Source organism: Lagopus muta, chromosome 4, assembly GCF_023343835.1.
Source record: "Lagopus muta isolate bLagMut1 chromosome 4, bLagMut1 primary, whole genome shotgun sequence".
NCBI lineage: Eukaryota > Metazoa > Chordata > Aves > Galliformes > Phasianidae > Lagopus > Lagopus muta.
Genome location: NC_064436.1, coordinates 42,082,854 through 42,097,263, shown reverse-complemented (window position 1 = coordinate 42,097,263; position 14,410 = coordinate 42,082,854). Strand labels below are relative to the sequence as shown.

Below are 14,410 nucleotides of genomic sequence, written 5' to 3'. Positions count from 1 at the left end.
TTGTCTCATACTTTGATTTAGAAGTTCTTTGCATGGATTCTGGAAATGCATCACTGTCTTTCAGTTGCCATTTATCATCACTTATTATGATCATTTCTTTTAAATTGACAGTGCTATAATTCGCAATTATCTTTTCTTCAGTAAGTCACCACACACAAGTCTGAAGGAATCTAAGACTAAAACTACAATTTCCATATCACATGTCTTCAGGTTCAGTGACACACATAAAAATAGGTACATGACTCTAGGGAAGATATTATTTCCTTTTTCATGAAAAAAAAAAAAAAATCTTCTCAAGTCTCTAATTTCTATACTTTCTTCTTGCAGCTCCTAGGTTAATAGCTGTGCATGATCCATTGTTGCTTGGTTTTGTTTTTAACTGATCTTCACAGTAAAGGGGGGCCCCTTTACTGTACTCACAGCTTTTATTTCTCTCTGAATGGATTGCTGAGGCAGTGCTCTTCTTATGTTACGGATTTAGTTGAACTCAGAAATCTTCCCCCTGCCATACACACACAGAAATCACCACCACTAATAAACTTTCACATGAGCCTTTTTTTTTCTCAACATGTACATGCCACTCAGATTTGCTTTCCTTTTTTCCAAAGGAAATAGACTATCCATTAACAAATGTCTCATAGCATTAGTGTGTGAAATGTTCAGCTATGAGTCATACAGTCTCTTTTGTGCTGCACTTCTGAAGTCTTTAGTTTAAAACTACAGCAGATTTTTAAGTATCTACATTATTGAAAGATAGCTTCTTCTGGGGGTCTTCTTTCCCACTTGCTGTCCATTTGTTACAATTTTGCTCGCTTGTTTGTTTTAAGTATTTTTGTGTTTTCCCTTGGGCTTTTGTGCTGCAGATAGACTGCCTGCCTTGTCTTGTTTCCAGGCAGAAATCTAGGCAAAACAAAACTTTGCCAACATAAGCTTGCTCCGTCTCTCTGTCTCTCTCCTTATTTGTGCTTGGGTAACTAGAGGTCAAGCTTCTAGCTTTGCCTTTTGGAATTACTGATAGAAGTATGTAGTTATGTGAGACACATACCTAGCCTTCTAAAAATTTTGTACACATGTTGTGTTCTGGAGTTATTTTCTTTTGCTTAAATTTGTCTAAAAAATCAAAAGCAATTCCTCTGCATAGATTAGACCATCAACCTGTAGTCATGGTAAAATTATTTCAACGTCTTTTGAACAGTGGAGGATATCTTATATTCTCTGAGCCCTGCATATTCTCTCTGTTCCTTCACATCATATCTACGTCATCTTTGCCTGTTTCTTTAGTCTCATTTTCAGTAATTGCAGAAGAGCACTGGGAGAAAGCTAGAAGGGAGATAAGAACTGAGAAATGTAAAGTGAAAGAAGTAAACCCAAAGGAATACTCTTTATTATTCTTATAATCATTTTTTTCTGTTCTCTCCTCCTAATACCTGTGTATGCTGTTGTCAAAAAAGGATGAAAGATAAGGGACACGATGTTTAAAAGACTTTAAAATTGAGCGATGCTGATTCTGTTAATTACTATAATTGTCTGAAGCAAATACCATCACAGATTGTTTTTTTTTACCTCTCCATGATTACTAATCATGAAAGACAGCATAATTAACTGTAACTTTCTACATTCATTGTTTTTCTTTTGCACTACTATTTGGCATACTGCAAAGACTGACAAAGATTGTCTGCAAGACCCGTCTCCTAATAAGTGGTGAAATTTGTTAGAAATTTAGAATCCATGAGTAATTTTGACTTTGTAATTTGTTTCCATGCTTGCACTAAAAAAGCTTTGAGCACCATCTGCTGTCCGAAATCAGCTACTGTGCATTTCCTCTGCATTTGCTATAAGTGCTAGTAGGCTTTCTTGCACGTAGAGATATTAAGAACACCTCACCCTTTTAATCTTGGAAGAAGTGAAACATGTCTGTTTGTGTGTGTTTAAAATAAGTGTTCTAAATTTTCAGAATTAACTTGTCATAAACCTGAATTTGCAATTTTTGAAATCATTTACCCATAAGAACTTTTGTATGTTTGTGTGTGCGTTTGTAGAAAAATGCAGCACTACTGCATAATGTACACATACCTACAACAGAATTTGATGAGATAAAGCAAAAATCTAATTATAACCTTGTCTTCCACTAGGTCACAGATAATGGAAAGCCACCGTTGTCATCTCTGACATATGCTGATATTAGAGTTATTGAAGAAAGCATTTATGCTCCAGCAATTCTGCCTCTAGAAATCTTTATTACAGCCTCTGGCGAAGAATATTCAGGTGGTGTCATTGGAAAAATTCATGCAACTGACCAAGATGTTTATGATACTTTGACTTATAGCCTGGACTCCAAAATGGAATCCATGTTCTCTGTTTCCAGTACTGGAGGCAAACTAATAGCACATAAAAGGTTAGATGTGGGACAATACCTCCTAAATGTCACTGTTACAGATGGAAAATTTACAACTGCAGCTGATATTACTGTGCACATCAAACAAATCACACAAGATTTACTAAATCACAGCATTACAATACGCTTTGCAAACCTTGCTCCTGAAGAATTCATTGGTGATTACTGGCGCAATTTCCAGAGAGCTTTAAGAAACATCTTAGGTGTGAGGAGAAATGACATCCAGATTGTTAGTTTGCAGCCTTCTGATCCTCCTTCAAACCTTGATGTCCTCTTGAATATTGAAAAATCTGGAAGCTTTCAGCATCCAATGAGAATTTTGCTCCACAAGATAAATTCTTCTGTGCCTGACCTAGAGGAGATTCTAGGTGTTCGGATAATTGATGTTTTCCATAAGCTTTGTGCAGGCCTAGACTGTCCTTTGAAATTTTGTGAAGAAAAAGTAACACTGGATGAGAATATTATGTCAACTCACAGCACAGCCAGGCTGAGTTTTGTCACTCCTCGTCATCACAGAGCAGCAGTTTGTCTTTGTAAAGGTAAGGAAAGCAGAAAGGAAAACTGTTCTATAACCTGCACTGCAATATTCACCGAATTTTATTTAAAATAAGGAGTAATTCTTCTCTTAAAATTAGATAACAAGACTTTATACAATATATGCTTGTGTGAGGTCATTTTTTTATACTTATATCTTCATTATCCATTTTATAAAGGACTTTTTCCTTTGTTGCTTTTTCTAGATTGCATGAATAATGACTATTCAGTCTTGTATGCACAGAAATAAGTTATTGCAAAGTACTTGAGTATATCTGGGTTTCTGCTAAGAGAAAGATCTCATGCAGCTTCAAAACTTAGCTATGAATGACAGCTTGAACCAGGAAATTAATATGCATTAAAAAAGATAAAAGCATACAGATTTATAACAAATGATGAATTTGTCTTTGGCTCTTAGGAAAATGAGATGGCTTTTTAAAATCATTGATTAGCACTGCTGGCTGAACTTACATCTGAAATAAATACTTCAAGCCCCTTCCTTTTCTGTCTCAAATACACACTCTTCTCCTCTGCTTACGTTTTATATCTATGTACTTGTGGGTGTTTTTTTTTTTTTTTATGATGTGTGACAGTATGAGTAAACCTTAAACCACAGCATGATTTTCCAAATTTTTTCAGTTGAATTGAGATAACTATGAACATCAGCCATTGTACACAACTATTTGCCTAGTCTGTATTTGTCAATCACGTCTCATGACTATTATTCACTTCCTTGTTCCCTGATACTGAGGAGTATCATTTGGGTTGCTATCAGCTCCTGTTCATAAATGTCCTTTTTTCACAAAATACTATTACTGCCAACAGAAGAAAAATAATATATTTCATTTCACAGAAGGGAAATGCCCTGTGGTGAATAGTGTGTGTGAAGGAAACCCATGCCCTGAAGGTACTGAATGTTTAGGAGATCCAAAGGATGGAAAATACACCTGTGTTTGCCATGACAGCAAAACTGAACAGTGTCCTGGTAAGAAATTTGCTTTAAAAAATTTCTCCATAAAACCATACTATTTTCCAGCCCTGTGTTAACGTGTCATACTTTTCTGTATCCCTTAGCATCGGTGGGCTCTGCCGTAACATTCAGTGGGAACAGTTATGTGAAATATCGTCTCATGGAAAATGAGAACAAAGAAGAAATGAAGTTGACAATGAGACTTAGAACTTACTCTGCTCATGCAGTTGTAATGTATGCTCGAGGAACAGACTACAGTATCTTAGAGGTACATATCTCCTCCTTAATTCATACCGACATTTCTGCAGAGTTGTTATGAGAGTTGCATTCAAGACTTTTTTTTTAATACATCCTGGTGGCCAACGTTTATAAAAACCGTTTAATATGTAAAAAGAATCTATTTTCTTCAGTGTTAAAAAAAAGAGAAAAAAGAAAAGATCTACTTTAAATACTAGTTTTAAATTTATTTGTTTGTGATACTCTTCAAGTCCAGACAGAAAAAAAGTTTTTGAAACATGAGATATTAATCACTTAAAACACAAGATACTGCAATCTTTGATGACAATCTGAGAGTTCTTTACGGTAGGGAAAAAAAGTTCTATATCCATTTTAATTAAAAGGATCGTATAAAGTGAATCACAATCACTGCGAATGTTTAGAATACATTGCTAGTAAACTGCCCTTTATGGACACCACCATCATCTTGTCTCTGTAACAAATGTAAACTTTTAAGAGGCACCAATATGTTTGACTTTTACTTTTTGCAGGGATTCTCTGTGCTCCTTTTGTTGATGATGTATCTTTCTTCTATAGATTCATCATGGAAGGCTGCAATATAAATTTGACTGTGGCAGTGGACCCGGCATTGTCTCTGTTCAGAGCATTCAGATTAATGATGGCCAGTGGCATTCAGTGTCTCTTGAAGTAGATGGAAATTATGCACGACTTGTTCTAGACAGGGTGCATACTGCATCTGGTACTGCTCCTGGTACACTTAGGACACTAAACCTAGATAATCATGTGTTTTTTGGTGGTCATATTCGGCAGCAAGGTGCAAGACATGGCAGGAGTCCTCAGGTTAGCAGTGGTTTCAGAGGCTGCATGGATTCTATTGTTCTTAATGGACAAGAGCTGCCCTTAAACAGCAAGCCACGAAATTATGCACACATGGAAGAATCTGTCGATGTGACTCCTGGGTGCTTGCTTAGTACCACAGAAGGGTGTTCAAGTAACCCATGTCAGAATGGAGGCATCTGCAATGTCCTGTCAAATGGAGGTAAGCTGTTCTGCTAGTTTTCAAAACTGCTTTTCCACTTATCTGCCTTGGAAGGCCAAAACAATTTTGCAAATGTTTTTTGCTTTTCCAGAGAGTTGTAGAAGGCTGTTGTTTGCCAGGGAGTAAGGCTGTGTCTGCCTGTGTTCTAGACACTGAGTTCCTTGGAATAAGAAGTAGGCAAAACCCATCAAACAATGCAAGGATTTAATCTTCAGTGTCAGTCAACACTGAGGTCCGTTCTCTGAATGCCTGCTTTAGAACTTCTGAAAACTTTCTGAAAACATTATGGCAAGCATGATTTCTGAGAGATAAGTGACAGTTAACTTTCAGTCACATGTCAGAAAACATTTCCATTAGACTTTCCTTCATTTTTCAATAGAATGTTTCTATTTCTGTCCTCTCTCTCTCTCTTTGAACAGGTAGGTGGGCAGGGCAGATTTCATCTTGAATCTAGTAAAGCTATGTGCACCTTTCAAAAAGAATGTATTTGATTTCAGGTTACTACTGCAAGTGTGCTCCTTTATTCATGGGAACTCACTGTGATGTAAGCGTCAACCCATGTGCTTCCAATCCCTGCCTTTATGGAGGTACTTGCATCCCAGTCAGCGATGATTTCATCTGCCAGTGCCGAGGACAGTACACAGGCCAAAGGTATGTTTGTATGGCTTTTTGTGCAAATGAACCCCTTACAGCACAGAATATAAATATAACCCTTTCTCTGTTTTTTTTTAAATCTCTTTTCTACTTCACGTTCACACTTTGAAACCCACTGAGTTGGTTAATGTCAGCCCCTCTATTGCAGCCTTGATTCCCACTATACCTAATACTATTTATGCAACTTACAGTAAGACAGTGGCTCTTCTGTTATTTTTTTTTTTCCTCTTTTGAAGGTGCCAGCTGGGTCCATATTGCAAAGACAATCCTTGTAAAAATAGTGGCAAGTGCATTGACAGTTTGGATGGACCTGTTTGTGAGTGTGAAGCAGGCTTTCGGGGAGAAAGGTGAGTAGATCATTCCACAGAAATGGAAATTTTATCAATGTTTACCAGTTCAAGTTGATAGAAATCTGGAATGGTGATAGAATAGCAAGTTGCCTGGTAGTGTATGATATTGCATATTAAACATATTTAGAATTGTTGAACAAGGAGACTACAGCAGTGATTACTGATGTTAGCTAACTATTGTTTCTCATCTCTGATTCTGGTAGGTGTCTGACCGATATTGATGAATGCACAGACAACCCATGTCTTAATGGTGCCCTTTGTGAGAATACTTATGGTTCATATCACTGCAATTGCAGCCATGGATTTGGAGGAAAGCACTGCACAGACATTGTTCTTAACAAATATGTTTCAACTTCTTGGAACATTAGTTTAGCTGAAGTAATTGGAATTATTGTTTTCATCGCTGGAATATTCTTGTTAGTTGGGATTTTTGTTGTTTGCCGCAAAGTGATGAATAGAAAGAAGAAACACCAACCAGAACCTGAAGACAAGCAGCTGGGAGCTACAACAGCTTTCTTGCAACGACCTTATTTTGATGCAAAATTGAATAAGAACATCTATTCTGACATCCCACCACAGGTTCCTGTTCGTCCCATTTCATACACTCCAAGCATTCCAAGTGACTCCAGGAACAACCTTGACAGGAATTCTTTTGAGGGGTCTGCAATTCCTGAGCACCCAGAATTTAGTACTTTTAACCCAGATTCTGTGCACGGCCACCGGAAAGCTGTAGCTGTTTGCAGTGTAGCACCAAACCTGCCACCTCCACCTCCCTCCAACTCTCCTTCAGACAGCGATTCGATACAGAAGCCCAGCTGGGATTTTGACTATGACAGTAAGAAACTCTCTTAGTTTTGTTATCTTTTAGTTAAAGGTGTGTTTGTGGCACAGTTTTACTATGAGCTCAAAGGCTGGTCTGTGCCTGCTCTGGTAGAAAAAGCATTAAGATTTTACTACTTCTCGAGTCTGATTCAGCTTCATATACTACTAAGTTTTCTTAGAAGTATAGATCTTAGAAAGCTTTAATTTCTATTGACTCTTCTAATCAAGTCTGTTAATTGCCTCACCTGAAACTTTATCTTCCAGCTAAAGTAGTAGATCTTGACCCCTGCCTTTCAAAAAAGCCTCTGGATGAAAAGAGCTCCCATCCTTATAGTGCTAGAGAAAGCATGTCTGAAGTCCAGTCTCTTAGCTCCTTCCAGTCTGAATCATGTGATGACAATGGTATGTAAACTCTAATCATTCTGTAGTGCTTCTTATGTTCATTCATAATGTCTCTGCATCTAAATCGCTCTTAGTATTAATAGGAGTTACATACATCTAATATATATTAAGTACACAATTTAATATATATTAGTATTTATTTTAATACTCAAATCTGTTAGCTTTTTTTTGCCTATGTTTATTACTTTACCTTAAAATTACCTATATATTCATGCCAGTGTTAGAATATTAACAGTGTAAATGCAGCACAAGGTATTTAGCACTATATGTTAAAAGCACATTCAAATTTAATGATTAGTTATCTTATATAGAGTGAATTAAAAAACAGCCTTTGCCTGTGCAACTACAACTTCAGTTTTGACATTCAGCTTTTAGTAAAGCTTTCTGGTGTTACAGTTTCATGTGTTTCCTTCTCTTTTTCTTGCTGCGACCTCAGCTCCCATATGGATCAGATCAGTTCTGAGTGAGAGCAGAGTTTAAGGGATTGCTTGTAAGTTTGATTACTTTAGTAATGAAGGAAGCTACAAAAAAGGAATTTTATTATAGTAGAGCAGTATACTTGGCTTTCACCATGATTATAATGAATTAATTAAAAATTAATGCTCTGAAAAAAGCCAATATGAAAATTAAATCTTTTAATTACAATCCTAGTCCCACAAAGCATAATCGGTATACTTATTTGAGCATTTTATTACTATTACTGATTGGAAGTCTTATTTTTCTGTTACAACAGATGCTTTTACTGTTTGACCAGAATGCATCTATATATTCAGAAATATTTTAGACTGATTGGACGAAGACATGGTTGTCTAATAATTTAATTTGCTAAGTTCAGGTGTTCCGACTCTATTCCAATTCCTGCTTTTGTCTCTGTATGGTAACAAGAATTTAAAATTTCTTTAGTTTAGGAGTTAAGAACATTCCACTTCTTAACAAGTTAGAGTGGTTTGTTCTTTAATAGAAGTCTGTTAATGATTGGTGAAAGTAAAATGGTATGCTTATAGTACTCATCATTTATTAGTAGACTTTATATCAACTTTCAACTTTTTCCTGTGGTATTAAGTGTTGTGCAGTACATGTTCTCCCCTCTCCTTCATCCCATACATTTCATACATGCCTACAGGTATTTCTTGTCATGGATTGATTACTCAGTAATGCATCATTCTGAGAGAAATAACTGTAGCATCATAGAGATTGTTCCTTCCTCCTTTTTTGGTAGATTTTGAATTGATTAGTTTGAAATCTTATCCCTGAGACTTGCAAACAAATTGCATGTGCTTACCTCATCCTACTCTATAAATCTTTCTCCCTTCTAAAAGTACATTTGGGAGAGGAAGCTATAGCAGATTAATTAATCTATTCTGATTGTGACTTAAAAACCACATCAGCGACATCAATCTGATTTTGTCATTCCTACTATCCTTTCATTGCAGTGAAAGATTCTACCTCTCTGTTGAGGGGGAAGAAAACAGCAGTAGGAAGCCTATTCCTTAATTACTCCTTAATTCACCACACATCAGCATTTGTGGGGTGCCTGGGCTTATTGCAATTCAGATGAAGTATGGTACAAACACTGTATTGAATAAATATAAAAGCAATAAAAAAGTAAAACAATTTTGTGCTTGTGCAGAATTTCAAGAATAACAAGTACCTTGTTATGTTCATAAAGAACAAAAGTCAGGTTCAGAGATGTGTTTTACATGTTACATGCAATTGCTTTCTAGGTAGTGTGTGTATATATATATTACACCAATAATCTTCATTTTTAAAATAATAATGGACTACGATTTTACAGTATTTTGTATACCTGTATGCTGTTTAAAATGATACTAACTATAGGTTTGTTTTAATTTGCTCCTTTTATACCTTTTACAAGCTTCCGTAGTGACTGTAATACACCTTGTCAATGCTGTTGTTGACTCGGTGGAAAAAGAAGGTATATACATGTTTTCATATTTATTTACTGCTTTGGCAGAATAATGCACGTTTTTCTTCTAGTAATGTAGCAGTTGAGAGTTATAAACTATTATTTACTTACATTTTCTCATAAGCATTAGTAAAGAGTATATTTATATGGTATGTGTATTTGTATTTTCATGTGTATGCTGTATCTACCCTGCAGGCATGTTTCAGTGTGGGTTTTTTGGGGGGGAAAAAAAAAGGACTGTCATAAAAAGATATTGGTGCTTACTGTTGTCTGACAACATTCACAATAAAGCTTCTGGCAGGCAAAGACAGCATCAGAGATAATTATGTGCACCAAAATAGATGAAAAATCAGCAGTCCACAGTTCCATTTCTTTCCCCATCCACCCTGTTGGCTTTGGCAGAGCAGAACATGAGTAGCCCAATACGCTCCTCCCTCGTCATCTTGGATGAGCTTGTCTATAGCAGAAAATAACTGACTTATAGTATGCAATTGAAGTGTACAGGCATGCACATCCCTACCAGCTTAAGTAGTTGCTTACTTCCTGTTCTTACTGAGTATCTAAAAGGCATGTTTGTGTGTGTATATGTATGTACACACACTTGTTTGCATATATCCATCTGTGCCTTAGAAGGAGGCGCAATAGCTATTCAAGGTATTTTCTTTCTAACATTTAAGAAACAAACTCTGTACAGAATAGTAGTAGTAATAGAAGTGCCGCTGGGCCTATACACACACTAACCTCTCAATAAGCTTACATAGAACTGGAATTTTCAATAGCTTGCTCCTTTAGATCTCCACTGCAAGTCTGTGGAGGCTACTTCTGAAGTGATACCCACAGCATATGTTTCTCATTTCTTAATAAAAACAAAATAGACTAAGAAACCATAGAAGTCCTGCTGAAAACAAAGCCATTTTAAGATCATAAAAATATTTACAGTACCTAACGATTCTGTTTGGCTTCTTATTTGAAGTACGTGTTCTCTAGTATATGCAGAGACATGAAAAAGTAGGCAAATGCAAAGACTTCTAATCACAGAAGAATATATCATTAATGTTTACAAATAGATCATAGTCCCCAGTGCTAAAAAAAAAATTGTAATGCACAGTAACTTAGGAAAAACTAAGAGGAAAACTAAGATTTCAAGACTAGAGGCAGCAAAAGCAAGTTCTCAAGACAGTTGGAAATATTCACTGTTTTAGTATCAGTGTAAAAAAAAAAAAAAAAAAAACAGTTATTTTATGCATTGCAAACCATCCAGAAAGGACAGAGATTAAAAATGTCCTGCTCACCTGCTTCTTAATACTTGGAAGTTTCTAATCTAAATAAACATTCATTCTGTGAAACATAGTGGGTAAAGAGTTCTGCTTTCGAGCATCTCAGAATGGTGCTAGTTTGATTAGCAGAGATCCTTGCTCCAACCTTCAGCAAAGGTCAGGCTCTGAGACAGATGGTCTTTTCCTCAATTCTCAAAAAGTATCCTAGAAGCATCAACTACACGATCTCCTGCTATGATAATTATAGGCCTGTATTCCCTGCACTGCTCCTCAGAGAAGGCTGTAGCTCTCTGCAAACAGCAGTGTTGAGTGCAAGAGGAAATAGAGCTCCAGCGTAGCGAAGTGTCACCTAGGAAGATAGGTACATCAAGTTCTAGTTTGCTGTTGTATTTTGTGTTAAGTGGTCTTTAACCCAGAATAGCCAGTCATCTGCCTATTGAGTTCAGTTTTGCACCCAGTTTCCCTACAAAACCAAAGAAGCTGTTTTTTAAGTAGTCTCATGGTCAGAACATTCTCCCAGTGAGGAGACCAGAGATATTTGAAGGGTCTCAGACCTTTGACCTTTCTTAGATAGAAGCTTCAATTCTTAGGAGATGATTCTGGGATCAGAATAGGCAGGCATCCCTCCTTTCAGACCTCCATAAGGAATTACTGAGAAAGAAGGGTTTAAAGTTTGTCAGCACAGGTGCAGTTCTGTGCTAAGCAGAAGTTGTTGGGATTGCTGTATAGCAACAGGTAGATCTCCCATTCACAGCCTGTGGAAGCTAGATTCTAAAGTGAAAGTTCCATCTTCATGTGAGACACTAGAAAGTACAAGTCCTTATAGATATATCCCTGTATCAAAAGCCAAGAGAGTGTGGAGCAAGAAAAGGATCAGTGTTGTTACCCTTAAAGAAAGTTCTAAATATGATGAAATGAGAATTTCAGACTGTGCCCTCCAGATTATGCCATAACAAGACAGTGTCCCAGGTGGGCTTTACAATTGACTCAGCAGCAATTCTACAGCTAGTCTAATAAAGGAGGATCCGAGGAAAAAATGCCAACTTTAGTACTGCTCAATAGAAAGCCATATTTACCTAGAGTATACTAAAAACAAAGGTAGCCTCTTAGTGAAAATCATTATATTTGTCTCCGTATTGGTTCTAGTATTTGATTCCTAACAACAGGTATTTTCTCCTTTTTCTTCTCATTCTGCCAACTAAAGAATCTTTTGCTGTTCCTGACCTCAGCAATTCAAGAGGTGACTTCTGCATGCAGTTCATTGATATGCACCAAAATATTTTTGTTAACACTTGGTTTTAACACAGACTTACTATCAATTGCTTGCTGTGCATTTGTCTGCAGTGATTACTCTTTTTACTAGATTTGCACCTTATTCCAGTTTTGTATTAATTTTCCTTTTTGGTATTCAGGTTAAAAATCTATACACACATAGGCATTTTTTAAATGACATTAGGCTTACACCTGATTTTCAGCAGAGCAATAAAACCTTATTCGAGGGAAGGCTGCCATGCATGATCAAGCCTGATTTTGTTCTTCTGTTCAAGTGTGGAACATCTTTACATGTAGAGAAAAAGAAAGGAATTTTATCAGAGGTGTGAAAGCATGGAGAGGTGCAATTGTTTGAGATATTATAAAGCCTAACACTAAAATTCAGCCAAGTGGTAAAGGTCACTTTAAGTAGCCTGGGTACTTTACCAGTTAGAAATTACTTCTTTTACGTAGGAAAAGCAAGGTTTATTTATGCTAAACATATTCAGAAGAAAACTGGGCATTGGTTAGCAAGCCAATTCTAATTACTCAAACAACAACTGATTAAGAATTTAGCTGCACCAGAGAAACCATTGATTATTTGCTGACCTACAGCTCTTCTCATTTTAGGTGGGATGTCTGAGAAAGTTTAAAAGTTTAAATGTGAATGATGCAATATCTAATGCATGGCATAATGTAAAGTTTTGTTGAATGTCTTCTGTGGAGCCAAGCACACTGTTCTCCAATTAACAAGTAACGTCCTAATCACAGTGACTGCCTTGCCTTAATACATGCGTTGAATTATCAGTTCAGACTGACTTGAAGATGAGATACTAACACTTTTTTTTTAATGTTCACTTTTTAGGTTATCACTGGGATACATCAGACTGGATGCCAAGTGTTCAACTGCCAGGTATCCAAGAGTATCCAAATTATGAAGTGGTTGAGGAGTCAGCTCCCCTCTATACAGATCCAAATGCCATCGATACAGACTATTACCCTGGCGGTTATGACATAGAAAGTGATTTTCCACCTCCACCTGATGACTTCCCTGCACCTGATGAGCTTCCACCATTACCACCAGAATACAGTGACCAGTTTGAGTCAATACAGCCTCCCAGAGACATGCCAGCCTTAGGTAGCTTGGGTTCTTCTACAAGAAGCAGGCAGAGGTTTAACCTTAATCAGTATCTTCCCCATCACTATCCTGCAGACATGTCTGAACCTCAGACCACAACCAGTGGTGCCAGTGGCAATTACAGAGAACCTTATGCTCCTTACACATTAGGGTACAATAGAGACTTCGAAGCTCCCACTGTAGACAACATGTCCATGTCTGTGTATGCTTCCACGGCTTCGTGCTCTGATGTGTCAGCATGCTGTGAAATGGAGTCTGAAGTCATGATGAGTGACTATGAGAGTGGAGATGACAGTCATTTTGAAAATGTGAAAATTCCTCCACTTGATTCCCAGCAACATACAGAAGTCTGACACTCACACTCAACAAAGTGCCTGGACTCTTAACAGACTTAATCAATTCTAGAACAATTTTCAAGAGCTTTTTCATTTTCTTTCCTCTACCCCTCTTTTCCCAGCCTCAGTGAATGCTTCTGTTTCAGTGAGCTAAACTGGCATGGTGGCATTGGATCATGCAGTTCATTTCACTAAATCAGCTTATTTCCATTTCCTGACCTACTATGATTGGACAGTTCCAAGAATTCCACTGACTGTGCCATTTTTGAACGTGTTTTTTGTACTTGCATTGTCTATGTTAAAAAAATCACATACCACTTCTCCATATTAGCATGATGCATATATTTATATAGTTCTAATGAAAATTAATTTCCTCCTACTTTTTGTAAATTTTATGTACAGTTTTGATTTTAATAGTTTTAACTAGATTTTGTAGATATTTTGTGAATTTGTTTTCCCACTGAAAATAGTGGTGTTTGTGTGCCATTAAAACTAGCACCCTGAGTTGTTATAATCAGGGCATCACTGTATGTATTCCCCCCAAAACCAAGGTTTGACATTTCATTACGAGAATTTCAACATATTCACACAATTCCAATTGTACATAGGTTAGGTCTGATATTTTTCTGGGTCAGCTACATGGAAATGTCTTAAGTGGGTTGCTGTATTTTAGAACTGTAAACATTTTTTCCCTTCTTGGAAAGTGTGTTGAAGACCCTCTGCATATCAGTTTAAAACCAAAACCACCATGACACGGTTTTTATAGTGTCTGTATATTTGTGATCCAATGGTCTTGTAAAGGTTTTTACTGAAAATTACCATTAGCCAGTCTTTCTTACTGACAATAAATTATTAATAAAATACTTTAGCCTTGCTCTGTCTATCTCTGTTATATAACATACAATTGACAAAGCAATCAGTGCAGCATTTTTAAGTCTATGTTTTGTACTGTATTAAGTTACTTGCACAAAGCAACACAATTTTCTCTCCTTAGAAACCAAAATGCAGTTGTTAGAGATGCTCACTAGATGGCAGTATGTGTCCACTTAATGGTGTTTTTAAAAGTAATTGGGCCAGTA

At 36.7% G+C, this 14,410-nt stretch overlaps 1 protein-coding gene across 7 annotated transcripts in view; it reads left to right on the top strand.

The window, feature by feature from the left end:
• The window catches only part of FAT1 (FAT atypical cadherin 1), a 104,503-nt gene extending 90,298 nt beyond the window's left edge, over positions 1-14,205 (top strand). For 4 of the 7 annotated variants that reach the window (XM_048941142.1, XM_048941141.1, XM_048941143.1 and 1 more), the window contains 11 exons: positions 2,133-2,934; positions 3,783-3,914; positions 4,004-4,167; positions 4,713-5,175; positions 5,673-5,826; positions 6,066-6,176; positions 6,383-7,014; positions 7,266-7,403; positions 9,280-9,339; positions 11,812-11,847; positions 12,724-14,205. In XM_048941142.1, coding sequence (XP_048797099.1) covers positions 2,133-2,934; positions 3,783-3,914; positions 4,004-4,167; positions 4,713-5,175; positions 5,673-5,826; positions 6,066-6,176; positions 6,383-7,014; positions 7,266-7,403; positions 9,280-9,339; positions 11,812-11,847; positions 12,724-13,349 — 3,318 coding nt within the window. In that variant the 3' untranslated portion in view covers positions 13,350-14,205. Of the gene's footprint in view, positions 1-2,132; positions 2,935-3,782; positions 3,915-4,003; positions 4,168-4,712; positions 5,176-5,672; positions 5,827-6,065; positions 6,177-6,382; positions 7,015-7,265; positions 7,404-7,839; positions 7,894-9,279; positions 9,340-11,811; positions 11,848-12,723 lie in introns of those variants that run through there. The other 3 variants (XM_048941145.1, XM_048941147.1, XM_048941146.1) reach the window with 3 other exon arrangements.
• The last annotated feature ends 205 nt before the right edge of the window (positions 14,206-14,410 follow it).